The sequence below is a fragment of the Parasteatoda tepidariorum genome, chromosome 3 (assembly GCF_982258835.1).
Source record: "Parasteatoda tepidariorum strain Cologne lab strain chromosome 3, Ptep-v5.0, whole genome shotgun sequence".
Classification (NCBI taxonomy): domain Eukaryota; kingdom Metazoa; phylum Arthropoda; class Arachnida; order Araneae; family Theridiidae; genus Parasteatoda; species Parasteatoda tepidariorum.
This window is the reverse complement of record NC_141757.1, coordinates 85,980,151-85,996,405: the sequence shown is the minus strand read 5'-3', so window position 1 is coordinate 85,996,405 and position 16,255 is coordinate 85,980,151. Positions and strand designations below refer to the sequence as shown.

Sequence of the window (16,255 nt, the reverse complement as noted above, 5' to 3'; positions counted from 1 at the left end):
CCAATAAAATCTCTAAGCTATTTGAATGTAATATCCTAATTTAGGTTTCTTTTTTTCCTTCTAAAAAATCACATCAAAATAAATATTCAACATTTTAGCGCTAGCAAAAATCACTGCTCTTAAGATGTGATTGCTGCAAATAATTCAGGAAAATTAAAACCTCTATTCAACTATTTATTGTTGTTACTACTTAATAAACTTAAAAGATCTTGAATTTCTTTTAAATAAAGAGTATATCATTACCTCACACATCAATAATGATGAATCTTTTTCTTATAGTATATTTCTTACTTTACCAACTTGCCAAGCAATTTCCTACCAAAAAGGATGAAATTTAGACGCACACACCTGTCAAAATAAAACTAGTTAACTAAAAAACTTAATGTAAATTTTTATGTTTTTGCACACAGTCGAATATTTTATCTTAAAAACAGTCGAAATATTTTATCCTAATTTTCTCTATGTGCTGATAAAATCCATTTGCTAGCACGAATGTTCTTGTATTATGTGTAGTGTCAAATCCAAAGTATCAGAATATTTCTGCCAGGGGCACCTAGTTTAATAATAAATTGTCTTGTCTACAGTTCAATGAAAAGTGATCATCCACTTATGTTCTTTTTCTACTTTTGAGATATATATTTGATTTAACTTCACATATTTCAATTTTTAAATTGTGTAGATCAGCATGCACGTTGATTTATTCATCTCCCCTCTTTTCTCTTGTTGTTGCATTAGAACTTCTTTTAAAAGGATCATTCTTTTAGTTTTTAAAATGTAATATAATTAAACAGACAATTGTAATACATTTGCGCATAAATAGGATTATTTTAAAATAATTTATTTGGTGTATAAAATTATTTATTTGCTTTTCTAGAATTATGGCGGTATGAGGCCTCCTAGTGGTGCCATGGGTCCCACTGGACCACAGATGTCACCTATGTCCATGTGAGTTACAAATATCTAATGTTTTGATTGATCTAAGTGCATTTATTTCTTCTTATTGGTATTTTGATCTTGATAGTTATTAAGGCAGCTTGGCCACTTTCTTTGTAAACAGTAAAAAAAATTTAAAAAAATCTGGAATTCTTATGATATTAGCTATATACGGATCTAACACAACCTTACTGCAAACAGTATTTTAATTTATTAAGCATTGCATCCTGTTTTAAAGAATTATAATAATAATCTTATTGCAAACTGTCTTAAAACTTGCCTGGTGGGATTATCATTTGTTTTTCTTTTCATCAATGCTATTTTAAAAAATACTTAATGGTTTGCTATTTAAAAAAATAAAAAATTTAGATTATAAGCCTTTTTGAAAATTAACTCATATCTAGAGTTTCTTTTAAAATTTGTAACCAATTTATTATATAGAGATTTTTTGTTTAGCATCATGAAATGTGAATATGAAAAAATGAGTAATTTTTAGTGGTAAAAGTTTACTCAAAATTTTAAGAAAATTTCTTAGTTTTTATTTATAAATTCTTAATAAACACAGATATACATATTTATGAATACTGTATATACAATTATATAAATAAATCCCCTGTTTTTGATTCTGAGATAGCAAATTTCTGGTATTTTGGGTGTATACACCGATTGCTGAAACCGAAAATAAAATTTCTTTTAAAAAAATTTAAGTCTGCAAAATTTTTTTTAGTTAAAAGTATTTCATATTGTTCTCTTTGGATATGAGACATTTGTTCTCAAAAAGGGGTAAACTGATACAAGCTTGTTTATATCTATCTCTATTTTAATATTACATCGGTATTTGTCGATCAACAAATGGCCGACTTTATTGTTATGAGAGATTGTATATGTTGACTCCCTGATTTACGTATAATTATGGGGGTTTGAAAAGGTGACTTATACACAGAGATGCGGTATTTTAAACCTTGAAAGTCGTCGGAGCTTTTCATATTTTAATTTGAAAATCTCAGGGAGCTGTCTCTAGAGTCCTGAATAGTTAAGACTATACACTTTTGTAATATAGTTAAGACTATACACTTTTGTAATATAGTTAAGACTATACACTTTTGTAATATAGTTAAGACTATACACTTTTGTAAACGTTTATAAAAAGCTATATTGATATTAATTATTTCATTTATTTATAGGCCTGGTCCTGGAGGTAGACCTTGGAATCCAAATACATCTTCTGTAAGCATATATGATTTTAGTATCAAATATATATATAAAGAATTAGTATCTATCATTTTCATTATATGTTCTATTTTTGGAAATGTGGATTTCTGTTGCAACATTTTCTCTTTGAAACCTGTTATAACTATTTTTATCGTCTTAGAAAAAACAATTCCTGTCTTCATTATTCATTTGATTTAATATGATAAATCTTAATTACAATTTTATAAATGTGATAGTGTGTACCTGAGGGACCATCCACTAATTGCATCAAGTAATTTAGATTTTTTACTATAGTCTGATTTTCCTGATAAAATTTTAAATTTTCTTTGACTACTTTAAAAAGAACGAAAGAAACACAATGAATTTTACAAGCAAGATTTTTAAGAAAGTAGTCACTTATTTAGCATTTAGAAAATAGATAAAGAAATCTTATTTGATTTAAAAATGTTTGAAATTAACAATTTCAATTCAACTTGTCCAGCCCTGATTTAATAAAAATATGTATGGATAACTTTCAATAATAAAAAGGAAAAGAAATTATTGATGGGCGATTTTATAATGCTTGAAAAGTACTTATTTTTTGTCAAAATTTTTCTAGACACATTGTTTAAAAAATAATGCATCTTAATACATTATTCTATTTAATTACTCTATCAGGAAACTGGTTACAAGTATAATGATTTTATAACCACTTAATTATTTTATTACTAAAAACGTTCAGAATTTTACATTCTTTAGAAATCTCCAGATTGTATATATTTTACTAAAATAGTTATTAACTAAATTTTAATTAATAGTCATAATTTAAAAACTAACTTTTCTCTAAATTTATACACAAAAAAAAAAGAATTTCTTTGGTTTTTAGTGTGGAATTAATCCCTTTTTTTTGCCCGAATAAAATCCTTATTAAGATAACTTATTAAATCTAGTGTTTATATATACAGGGTATCCGCGCACCTGGAAAGTCATGAAAAATCATGGAAAGTCATGAATTTTGGTATTGAACAAAATTTGTCATGAAATGTCATGATTTTTACTATTTTTTTAAAAAAATCATGGAAAGTCATGGATTTAGGTCTCCGAAAAACCTAATTTTTAAAATGGAATCTCCCTCCCCCCAATTTCATCCTGTTCCAAATATCTGAATTTCTAACAAAATCACCACTCAATCATATTTTATTTGAATATGAAATGATTTTATCACGTTCTTTAAAAATTATGGTGTTCTTTCAGAAAATTAAAGAAAAAATATCATTTCTAGAGGGAACTATCCTTTAAACTCTCTTCTGTGATTTAAGAATTTTTATTTTTTTTTTTAATTTTATCAATTTAAAATTCTAGTTGAAGCAAACCAGTTATTGGCGAATTTTTTTAATTCCGAAATGAACAGAAAAATCAGGAGTATTTCTTTCCTTTCTGATGAACAAGAAAAGTATGTTTAGAATATAATTCTGCAGAAATTTTTTTTTTTTTTTTGCTTTTGTATTTTTTTAGCTATTTTATTGTTTCAACTCTTTCCTTACTCTGTTTTTTAAGTTTAAAATCTATAAATATGAAGAGTATACTAGTTTTGGTTATGCCTATTTCGAATAATGTTATTATAATGCTTTTTTTAATTTATTGTTGCGTTTTTGTTGGAGAAAATAGCAACTTCATTAAGTCATGAAAAATTCTTGGAATTAGTCATGGAAAATCATGAAAAGTCATGAATTTGAAAATCTAAAATGTAGCAGATACCCTGTATATAACATTGAGATTCTTATGTACCTACTTAAAAAGCATATTTCCTTTGATTTTTCAGATGAACTATTCTTCATCCTCACCTGGAAGTCACTATGGGGTGAGTACAATCTGCAAAGCTTTAATAGATGTGTTGATATTAATTAAGCTGCAGTGATTAAACTATTTATACTTTTATGCTGATGGACTAAAAATACTTTATGTGAGCCATTATTCATGCATTGATTTAGCTGAAATATTCTATTTTAAATAGCTAAATCAGTGTTTATTATAGGAATTAAATCTATCTTTTTTCTTCAATTATATAAGTATCAAGCTACTGAAGCAAATTTTTTAAAAAATTTCCCTATTAAGCTTACTTTTCCTATTGAATAAGGAAAACCGCTTTGATTTAACCAATACATGCCTTGTTTTCACTGTGACAGAAGTGTGTTTTGATTCTCCTAAAAAATATTTTGTCCTATTTTTAGCTTTTTGTGCTGGTTTTTCTAATTTTTGTGTTTGTTTAGAAAATCTCATTACCTCAGATTTGGATTTTTGATGATCCTATCTCTTATTATTTGAATCAATTGTGTTACTAGAAATCCCAAAATTTAATAACACCAATTTTGGGATTGTCTACTAATTATATACAGTTTCAGGCAATTAATCTTACTCACAGGATTCATTGTTTTAGCCTCCTTGGGAATTGAATCATTCTATGAAAAGAAATTGTTATTAACAATTTTACATTATCAAATTTTTATGATTAAATGGTGAATTGAAGGTTTACCTACTAAAATTACGTTTGTGCATAAATGTTAAGCGACATATTCATTTGAGTTTTTGTTTCAAGAATTCTATTACAAATTTTAATTATGTATTGATATGAGGGAATATTAACTTATTGTTACTGGTAAATTTTTTAATGCAACAGTACTATAAAATTATTCGATGTATTGATTTGAAATTTTAATGAGTTGTTCAGTATTGATAAAATTATTCTAGAAACTGTTAAAACTTTCTATTCTAAACCAAGTAATTCTGAAATTAAAAATAGGCTAAATAAAATGGTTTTATTCTGTTGCAGTAAAATAATGTTTTTTAGTAATCGGTTAGCCTTTTTAAGAGTAGGATGGTACATGCATACTGTTCACAAAGCAAAAAAAAAGTCCTGATTTTTTTAAAAAAAATATTGTCTTTTTTTTTCTTCTTTTTCCTTCTTCAGCCCATTACAAAGCCTGTTGTTTAGTTGATTGCTCTTAACCCCTTAACGATCGGTTAATTTTCCAGAAAACTGTCATAAAAGTGCCTATTTTTTTATTAGTGCTATTTGATTAGCGCTGACTTCTAGTTTAAAATAAACTATCTAAAACTAAAATTACCTTAAATATCCTGGTAATGCCATCTGGTGTGTAAAATGAGAAATAAAATGTTTTCCTGGCAAAGGATATGAATTAGTTTTATTTTTATTGGCTTGTTACTACTGAACACTCCAGCCCGAAAATATCACGGGAGCAGGAAATAGAAGGCGAAACCTCACCCCGTCATTTTAACGGGAGCTAGAAGGAAGGGGATGTGACTTTGATATCTTTTCTGTGCTATTCACTGGATCTCTCAGATTCAGTTAAAGCAGGGGTCAGTGCAAACATAGTTAAAGCAAATATTGAGTATGTTGTTACTTGCTGGTCACTTGCAAAGCCTCACGGTTCATAGGTTGAAAAATGCTGAAAATGTGTTGCAAAAATTCATCAAAAATATTATGTATTATATTTCTGAAGTAGTGAGCTAAAAAATTATAGAGAAAAATTTGTTTTTAACTATTTTCTACTTCTAAATCTAAAGGTCTGTATTTGATCTTTCAGGGTCCACCAGTATCAAGTTCAGGTGGGCAAGGTCCTGGAACTCCCATCATGCCAAGCCCACAAGGTACTGTATAGTTGTTATCATTGTTATTTTTATGTTACCAGGGTTTGTGCTTGCCTTAAAAGTAATTAATAGTACTTAATTTTCTGACTCAAATTTTAAGCTTGTTCAAGGTAAGGTGCTTAAAAGTCCATACTTTTCCTTCAAAAGAAAAACTGAGAAAGGAATTTTATCTTTTAATGCACTTGTCTCGTTTTAAATTGGCATCTATTTTCTTCTTGGACATTTCCACCTGGCTTTTCAAATTAGATTATTTTTAATTAGTATGATGTTATTAAAGCATGCAAATTTCAGGTTTGAAAAGTGACTATTTGTTGATGATTGTTTGAAAACCTGCTTTAAACCTTTTAAACGCATTTGATTCTGAATCCATTTCTTTTTAATGTGTTAGTTTCAGAAGGAGGCCATCATAATTTCACACCGTAAGGCGGTAGTTTTTTCTACCCTAAATGTCGACATTTTTAATATGATATAATTATGACACGTAAGTCTCAAATTTAAGTAAGTCCATGTCATTTTCCTATAGATTTTTTATCCATTTCAATATAATTAATAGTTCTTTTTGGAGTTTATTTTGCATAGTTTTTGTGGGTCTTTACACGTTGATTTTCAATTTGAGTAATTTTTTTGTTGCACCTGATTCTATTGTTTCTAGATTGTTCTAATGGTCATTTTCTCCTGGTTTTTCAAATTCTAAAAATTTGAATTAGTATGATGTCGTTACAACATGTGAATTTCAGATTTAAGTAACAATTATTTTATTTATTTACAAATCACTTTTTGAACTCTTATATTCCGCACCATTTTTTTAACCTTAGCTCTTCTTTTTTTCCTCAATTTGTTTCTTTTTAATCCGTTTAATTCAGATTCCATTGAAATTTCCCACCTTTTGATGATAATAACTCCCATATTTTTAATACAATGTTATTACAACACTCAAATTTGAATTATCACTTTTTCATAGATTCTTGCCTAAATTTATGCTGTTTTTCCTATTTCTTTTTCATTTATTTCAACACACCATAGTTTGATATTGATTTCCAAATATGAATATTTTTAATACGATGTTATTACAACATGTGAATGTTTAATTTCAGCTATGGTTATATATAGACAACTCATTTAAAAAATTCTCTTTTGTCATGCCAGCATGAATTTTTTTTTTTTTTTATCTCACCCTTTTGACGAAGATGTTTTTTAAGCATTATAACAGCATAGATTTCGAATTTTAGATATCACTATTTTTCCACCTTACTTCACAATAAGGATTTTGTAAATCCGCTACATTTTCAATGATATCCATACTTTTTTTTTTTTTCCTTCAAATTTCAATGCCTGAATTTATCTGAAGTATTTATTTTTTCAATAGAAAATTGAATTAAATAAAAATTGATTTTTTATTAATAAAAAGTAACAGAACCTTGGTTATTATGGAATTCAAATTTAAGAATATGAAAGAACCATGCAATTTTTTGTGAAATACAATTCCATTTTTTGCTGATTTGGGTAGGGTACTTAAGTGCTTAATTTTTATTCATAGAAATCAGCACAAACCCTGTTCAGTTTTAGAAATTAACTGCATGATATTTATAATTGTTAAAAAATTTGCTTTACATTTTGTTATTTTCCTGAGTTTCTAAGTTTTATTTTCTGTCATTTAGCTTTAAATTTTCTTCTTTTTTTAAAATAGTTATGCTGATTTTAACATTATGTTATATTTTGTTAAATTTTTTGAGTATCAAAACAAAATTGTTCATTTCTCTAAAGCTGAAGATGTTTAAGCTTGATAATGATTCCCATAGATCTAATGATTTGACTTACTCATTTAAAGATGCAATTTTAATGATTTATGCTAACTTGCAAGTAATTAGGGTTATAATAATCTTAATTGACAAATCAGTGGAAAATGTACTTTCAGTGAATAAACAAGCAGACTTAAAAATAAAAACCTGACATGAAAAAATATTCTTTCTTTTTTTTTACAAATTTGCTTTTTATTTTCAAACAAGAGTAAGAGAGATCAACAATCTGAGAAATATGATCTAGATAGTTAAATAAAGAGAGCAATCAAAAATTTGAACCCTTTAATGCTGCTTTTCCTTTTTCTGTTTTTAGTATTAAACAATTTAATTTTAAATGATAAAATGCAAAATTTATTTAAAATTAACTCTTTTAACATATTATTTTAATTTTGACATTTTTAATTTTATGCAGAATGTTAAAACTTTTTTTTAAAAAATTTATAGCTCAAAATCATCTTTGGGTAAATGAATTCAACTATTCATTAATTAATTCAATTAGTTTCCTTTTCTGCATTTGGTGCAGAGATTTTCCCAGTCGCTGGGAGAGGTTATGATGGTCTCTCTTAAAGGTTTTCTTCAAGACAAAGTCTTTGGAAAAAGTTCTGTGCCTTCAGTAAATAGAGATGGTCTTTCCTTGAGGTTTCAATTATTATGAGGTATTATTATTATTCCTCTTGATCCTGAAAAAAAATTTTGGTTTTCCGGTTTTCTGATTTCAGGATAACGGGTTCTGTACTGTATATCCTTATATCTTTTTTCCTCTAGTCTACGAAATTATCAAAGATGATAAAGCTTCTACATATTTGATTCTCTCTCTTATTCATTGTTCATTTACTCCTCCCTGACTGCATGACTCTTGATTTGCATTTGCAGTTTTAAAATAATTCAATTTATAGTAAATTTGTATTTTTACATTAAGTTTTCTAAAGAAAAAAAATTTTCATAAAAATTTAAGATTTGCCTTTAGCTAGCACTTTTGATATTTGGTTAATTAACTGGCTAGCAATTTGAAGGTCTTAGTTTTTCTTAAATTCTGTATTTCATCCTATCTATATTACTTTATATTTAATATCTACCTGAATCGATTCGACTTTGCATAAAAAAATATTAGCATTTCTCGAGAGCGTTTTAAAGGAAATTAAAAATACACTCTTAAGGTTTTCTATTCAGTTTTTAATGCCCTTCATCTTACAGGCAAAAAGTGTTTAGTAGTGTTATTCATCCTGCTATAATTTTCTTTTATCTCTTGTTTAAATTTTAGTTTGTTTATTTCTTATTTGTATTAGTTTGTTTATTTTGGTTTTGAATGATTTTATTTTAGTTGTGTTTTGCTTATTTTCCAATTATTTCTTGCCTGAGTTAATACTCGTTTGGGGAAGAAATAATTGTTGTTTATAAATAAGGATTGATTGCTATCTACTTTAGATTCCTCAGGATCGGGTCCAGATGGAATGTATACTATGATGAAACCAGTACCAGGAGGTAACATGCCTGGGGTAAGTTGTCTTAATTATTTTTAAGTTAATGATGTGGCATTTGTTGGTAAAAAAAATATCAAATCATTCATATTTATATGCTTTCTATTATGTAATTATATAACCCAAAACTGTGAAGCTATAAATCAGGGAATTTCATAAAAATCCATGATATATATATATATATATATATATATATATATATATATATATATATATATATATATATATATATATATATACAGTCAAACCCCGCTATAGTGAACCTTCAAGGGGCCGAAATTTCTGTTCTTAATAGCCGGGAATATGTAGCAAAGAAATGTATAATCAAATATTGATACGAGTGTGTAAAAAATAAAATGTTTTAAAAACGGAACCAGCCAAAAAAAACTTTTTCTCTAATAAATAAATGGTGGTTACGTTAATTATAAACATATATATATGTGTGGTTTTTTTTTTTTTTTTTTTGTTATCATTGTACAATTTGTTGTTTCATACTGTTTCTGATTTGTTCATTTTTATTTTGTGGACAATAAGCTTGTTAACTCCAAATAACAGTCACCTCTTAACTCACATATTTTTTCACAATCTAACAAGAGGCTGTAGTTCATTTGGTGCACATATGTATCATTTTAAAAATTATTGTAGCAATAAACCTTAGTGATAGCGTGACGACTTAGCAATTTGTTTATACTAATTTAACTATACCATTTGTTAAACATAAATAATTTTATTCTCTGAATTTTTTTTCTAAGAATATAGTTAGTGCAAATTAAAACATGTACCATTGTTGTTAATTTTAAAAATCAAGTAACTCCAAAATAAGTATTGTGTTTGATCTTTTTGTTTGTAGTTCCCAATGGGACCAGGACCTGATGGCCCTATGGGACCCATGGGTCCTGATATGGGACCGCCAGTACTTAATGGAATATCATCGGGTAAGAAAATGCAAAATTATTCTTACATTACACTTTCATCACTGTATAAAAAATGTTTTATAGATTCTTAAGATTTGTTATTGCCATGTTAGGCTGTTTACAATGCTAACCAATATAAGTTGTTGATTTTAGGCACAATGATGATCTCTCTATTAGAATTTATTATATAACTAGAATTGAACAGCCAGCCCAATTTTGGGTTTACATTTATAAACTTTCAACTTATAATTTAAAACCAGACCAAAAATGACTAGAAGACTCCTTAATCAAGCAATGGGGCAAACTCTCTTTTGTCAAAAACTTTTTCATGAAATTAACCCACATTTGTGTTACATGGAAAGGAAAACCTCCCACAATTAGCCTGGCAGTAAGAGTAACCTATAATTCATCTACCACAAAGTATATTTTACATTATTACAGTGGTTGGTGAGATGTAGAAGCAGTATTTGAGTCGACAAGCCGATGCTGGTACTCAAACCTTAGAGCCTTTGTTGCTCTTTCTGTAAAAATGATAGAGTAATATTCCCGAAGTTCGTATATCATAGGTATTATCAAGGAAATTGGGGATAAAGATAATGATCTCAAGGAAAATAGTACTTGATGGCGTTTTTTATTCCTATTGATTTTTTCACCCAATATATAAAGCAATAAAATTTTGTGGTCAATAATTTTGAATAGGTAATTTAAGATTATAAAAAAGTAAAGCAATCCTATGTCTGTTTCTACAATTTCAAGACTAATATATGACATGATAGTAGTAATGTGGTCTACATTACACTATAACCAGTTTTACTTCCCTGACAATTCTATTTAACTTAAATTGAGTGAACTACAAGTCACTACCAGGAATAGAAACCTGGTTCTTCGTAATGACAGTTCTATGCCTTTCGAGAGAGATTAAAAATAAAGTTGGTGCATAAGTGCTTCAGCCATTATTTCATCCATCTCTCTTTAATTTGCCTGTTTTTCGAGTTTTTTTTTCTTTTCTTTCTTTTAAAATTCTCTTGTCATTTATTAGACTTAATTTGGGTAAGGCTGACAAACTCTCTTAACTTAATTTACACAAAATCAGTTAAACAACCTTTAAAGCAATGCTTAATTTGGTGACCACCTTGCATTTTATATGTTACAAAAGATACTGCCAAGTAAGTAAATATCCAACCTTAATTTATTTGTGTAAAGTAAAAAGAGAATTAAAGATATACTTAGAATTTCTGTCACCCGTCTACACTACATTTCTTTGATTGTTGAGTTCAGTAGAGCGAAGGAAGTTTTTTAAGACATTCCACCTGATTGTACATCTTATCTAGATATATACATCTGGAAGGGGAAAAAATGTTTTCTTAGATTTAGTTGAATAAAGATAGCATAAAATTCAATGTCTATTGTAACATATATTTTTAAGATATTCATTGATTTTAAGGTGATGGAATGGAAGGAATGAAAAATTCTCCTGCCACCGGGCCAGGTACACCACGTGAAGATGGACCTCAAATGGGCGATTATGGCATTCCAAGTTATGGACAAGACAATGTAATGCATTTTTTTTTTTTTTTTTTTTTTTTTACTCTTTATAGCAATAACAATGAGCTTAATTAAATTGTGTTGAAACTTCTCATTTAATTATTGAAATTATTTTGTTTTAAACTTAGGTTATTTTTTAAATAAGATTACAAAGGATTTATTCTCAATTTGCATGAAATTTATTTTTATGAATTATTCTCAATGGTCAAATCTTAACTTAATGTCACCTTTTACTTTTCAAATTGGCTTAATTTTTCTTTAAAACTAATTACTATCTAGTATAGAAACTGGACTAAAATTGATATTTTTTAACTACTAATTTTGTATGATGGAGAAAAATTATTTAATAGAGTGAACAAAAATAATTGCAGTTAAAATAAATTTAAGACACCTATAGTTATGTGTTTGAAAGACTTCAATCTGCTATTAATTCAAAAAAAAGAGCATTAATTCAAAAAATTAGTGCTCTTTTTTTTTTTTTAGTTTGATTTTATTCTTATGTGAATGTATTTGATTTGTATTTTGAAAGAGAAATATTATCAATGTTACATTATGTGTAGGATGTTAGAGAAGTAATAAATTTTGCATTTATGAGCCTAATTGTTATAATCAAATGCATTAAAATAAAAAAGAAGTTTTATCATTTTCAATAATTAAAGTAAATTAATTTTTTAATATCCTTTGTGCATTGTCTTCTGGGGACGAAGTACAAAGAATCAACTGTTTAGAAATACAGTTAGAAGCAACAGTTTTTCAGTTTAAATATTTCTTAAATGCTTTTTTTTCCTTTTTGTAAAGTTTGCAAAACATAACATTCTTGTAAAAAATTACCACCTCTAAATATTAAATAATATTATTGTTTTCTTACATCAAATGATATTCTCCCACTAAATTTTAATTTTTCGCTTATTTATTAATCCTCATACTGAAACATATTTATTCGTACAAAGAAAGTGCCTGTATCTATGTTTGCCATCAGTAAAAAATGACTTTTTTTCCCCATCCTAATTTACAACTCCTACTCTCTAGTTTCTGAATAAGATTTTACTCAGATATTTTAAAACTTTATTTTTATAATAAATACTTTTATTAATAAATACTTTTTGATTGTTTTATTTAAACTATACTAACATGCAATTTTTTTCCCAATCTAGTATCAGCTTGACCCAAGTCGTAGCACCTAATAAGAGAATCTGCAGGAGAAAAAGGAATCGGAAAAAAATTTAGAGCTTATATACACCAACTCACATCTCACGTTCAGGCAATAATCTACTTTGTAAGATGCATTGCACCGTTGTTATTGCATCGTGTTCTGTGACCTACTGCAAACTCTTGTACACGGCCTGCATTCTACAAATTTTTTTTTCTAGTTTTGGGTGCTCAAGAAATATATGAATGTGCTATCCTCAAGAGTGGTGCCAGAACGCTCAACTCTCGTCAAAATGTTAATCATTCCACTTTTACCCGTTGAAAGTCCGGTGCGGATTATTTTGTGTTGCCGATCCATTTTGTCCGACTCAGTTTTGAGATGGTTAGGAAAGGGAATGATTAATTAATTTTCTTTTTAAACAAAATGAAGCAAAGGCTTTAAAAAATCATATTTATAAACAAACAAAAACAAGTCATTCTTCTCTTTGAAATGATAATCAGACTATTTTTCTCTGCTTGTGCAAATCTATCGTGAGTAAAGGACAAAAGGACTACTATGCCTTTTGTGAATGTACTATCATGACAAGAGAGAAAAATTCAATGCATACACAAGGACTCTCTTCTGCATCTCCTGCAACTTCTCTTCTCTGCTATGTTTTAGCAAAGTATCTTAAGGCAAATGGACATTCATGTGAAAATAAAAGAAACGCCCTAGATTCACATATGTGTACAGAAAAATGTTAGCAACTATCTATAGGTTTTTCCCCCTTTCACCTCAAATACCAAACATTGGTGTCCCTTTTTTCTCATTGCATTTCTTGCTATTTTCCTCTGTTGCTCGTCTTTTGAAATTCAAAAGAGGGAGGGAGCACAATTCAGGGTCACATATTTAAACTATTCAGTAAGGTGCATCTCATTGAGCATTTCTTAGTTTTTCTCTCTGGATTAAAAAAAAAATTAAAAAAAGCCAAAACATTTCTTTTATTTGCTTCATTTGCTGTACATATGATTTTTATCACCGAGCTAAAGACAGTTTATGTGTGATGAAATATTATGAAAAGAAGAATCCTTGTAAATGATTTTTTTTTTTAATTTGTGTATTCTGAGAGAGTCTGTGTGAATGATATTTGCAGCTCTAAATTTTAATTTTTTTTATGGTTAAAATATATTTTTATTCTTAATAGAATGCACTTTGAGAGCTAATGAAAATATTCTTACGTATGAAATTATTATTATTTATATGATCAACTAAATAGAGTTAAATTAATACTAGTTACATTTTACTTGCTTAACATGTTCCTTATCTTCAAGTGTGGATAAAATTTATTAATCTTATCAAAAGATTATTTGATATAGTATCACTTGGTTGACTTCGTAACTTACACACCAAGTGACCACAGAAGAGATTTTAAAAAAAAAAAATCAAAGAATTTCATTAATCTGGAAATTTTAAAGAACTGAATTAAAATGTGTAAAAGTCTGATTTTTTTTTTTTCTTTCAAAATAATTACTCTTTTAAATATGGATAAGAGGTAACTAGAAAATTAAAAATAAAATGCATGCCCCCGGTGCAAAGATCAGGGAAATATGATAAAACCAGTTTAGAAGGGTCAAATAATTTTTTTTTTCCCTGATTTTTTGTACTCATCCTTAATTTAATTTTTCAATTTTAATATTATTGAAAGTATTAGTGCAAATGAAGCCTCTTTCCTTTTAATATTGTTTTTACTAACAAGTTAATGTTGGAAATTATCATGAATCTGGAAATTTAAGCATTAAGTTCTGTAACTTATGAGCATTTAAAAAAAGTCTAGATACGTGAAGAAAAAAAATTTTTGGTCCTTTGTTAGAAGTGAAATATAATTATTTTGTGTGGAAACAAATAATTATATATATATATATATATATATATATATATATATATATATATATATATATATATATATATATATATATATATATATATATATATATATGCACTTTTAGAAGTTTAAAAATTCTTATTGTTAACAATTATTTGAATACTGAGCAGTAACCATAAATGGATATTCTTTTAATATCTATATTTTTACTGTATATATATTACTTTGTGTTTGAACCAAGAACTCAGTATATTCCTAATTTTATCCACAAGACATGGAACATGTTATTACTATACTTCAATTCTGGCATTTTTGGTTTTGCAAGAGTTGTTTCCTCGCTATCTTAAAAACTCTGTATAACAATTTTTTTTTAATTTATTTATTTATTTAACTTGCTATCTTGGTCTTTAAAATAATGAGGATTCATTATTGGTGTGGTTTCATTTTTAGAAACATTATTTCAGCCATAATTTTTTTTTTTTTGTTAATTTTTTGTTGTTTTGAAATATTTTGTATATATTTAGGATATCTTTTGAGAAGAAAATTGCTCAATGTAAATTTGAACACTGGCACAGTCTTTAGCACTTTTTTCTTTTCCTATTAATTTAAATATTTTTTGTTGTTATTAAACCATAGGTCCAATTGATGCATATTTTGTAACAAAATTTGCACATGCTGCTCTTTTGCCATTTAATTTTGTTCTGGTTGTATAGAAAATGTAAAAGATGCAGAATTTTTACTAATGGTGAAAATTTTCTTTTTATAATAAGTTTCATATTGTGCCAAAGAAACTCATTTTTGGAACATTTCTTTAGAACAAAAAGCGGCTTTTTGACACCTTTTGCTATTTTTTAAGTTATTTTTTTGTTTAATACTATGCATTGTTTAAAACGTGAAAGAAATATATTAAAAAGGACATATTTTTGGCTAGAAAATTGTATATTTAAAGCAGAAATGTATGGTGCTTCAGTCTTACATATTTTGGTTAAGTACAGTAGAATTTTGATTACCTGAGATCAGCTTCTTTAAATTGAAAATATTTATAATAGTAATAAAGTATATATAATATAAAGCAAGTTATCTAAATTTTTCTTTCAAATTTACCATTCTGAGCGCTGTTTATAAATATTGTAAATTTCAGCTATAATTTTAGTGTAAATTAAAATACTTCATCCCGAATTGTTTTCTAAGTGATGTTGTAATGTTTCAACAAAAAAAAATTGGAAATAAATTTTTCTCATTCACTAACATCCCTTAAATGGGTATTCCCATTTATAATACCCAACTATAGTTGTGTTTATAATGCACAACCATAGTTATATTATAGATAGATAACTAACTAAAATAGTTTTTATACATAAAAATTCTTTTTTTTAGCAACATAATTATGAATTTAAATCTAAGTTTAGCGAACAACTTACAAGAAAGAAAATTGAAACAAATAATTGCATTGATTTCTTTCATGAATTAACTGTTGTAAATTGTTAAAAATGTTTTAATAATTTTTTTCTCCTAACACACAAAATAAAAGTTGGCTTAAGCTAAACAAAATTCTACTGTATTTTAATGTTTCTTATACCGTCAACATTGAATCTATATGTTTTCTTTTTTATCAACTTTTCTCCTCTCAAGTACCTATTTGCTCTCTTTCTTACAAATAGTCAACTTTAAAACACAATCAACCTTTGTAATCATAAATGTTTCAGGCCTCAACA

General features: G+C 27.1%; 1 protein-coding gene across 8 annotated transcripts in view; it reads left to right on the top strand.

Annotated features, from left to right (window-relative positions):
* The window catches only part of LOC107453463 (single-stranded DNA-binding protein 3), an 81,213-nt gene extending 68,477 nt beyond the window's left edge, over positions 1–12,736 (top strand). For 4 of the 8 annotated variants that reach the window (XM_071182758.2, XM_071182757.2, XM_071182754.2 and 1 more), the window contains 8 exons: positions 875–945; positions 2,118–2,160; positions 3,947–3,985; positions 5,730–5,793; positions 9,027–9,088; positions 9,921–10,005; positions 11,429–11,538; positions 12,684–12,736. In XM_071182758.2, the coding sequence (XP_071038859.1) occupies positions 875–945; positions 2,118–2,160; positions 3,947–3,985; positions 5,730–5,793; positions 9,027–9,088; positions 9,921–10,005; positions 11,429–11,538; positions 12,684–12,713 (504 nt within the window). In that variant the 3' untranslated portion in view covers positions 12,714–12,736. Of the gene's footprint in view, positions 1–874; positions 946–2,117; positions 2,161–3,946; positions 3,986–5,729; positions 5,794–9,017; positions 9,089–9,920; positions 10,006–11,428; positions 11,539–12,683 lie in introns of all 8 variants that reach the window. The other 4 variants (XM_016070307.4, XM_016070306.4, XM_016070305.4 and 1 more) reach the window with 1 other exon arrangement.
* Positions 12,737–16,255: the final 3,519 nt, after the last annotated feature.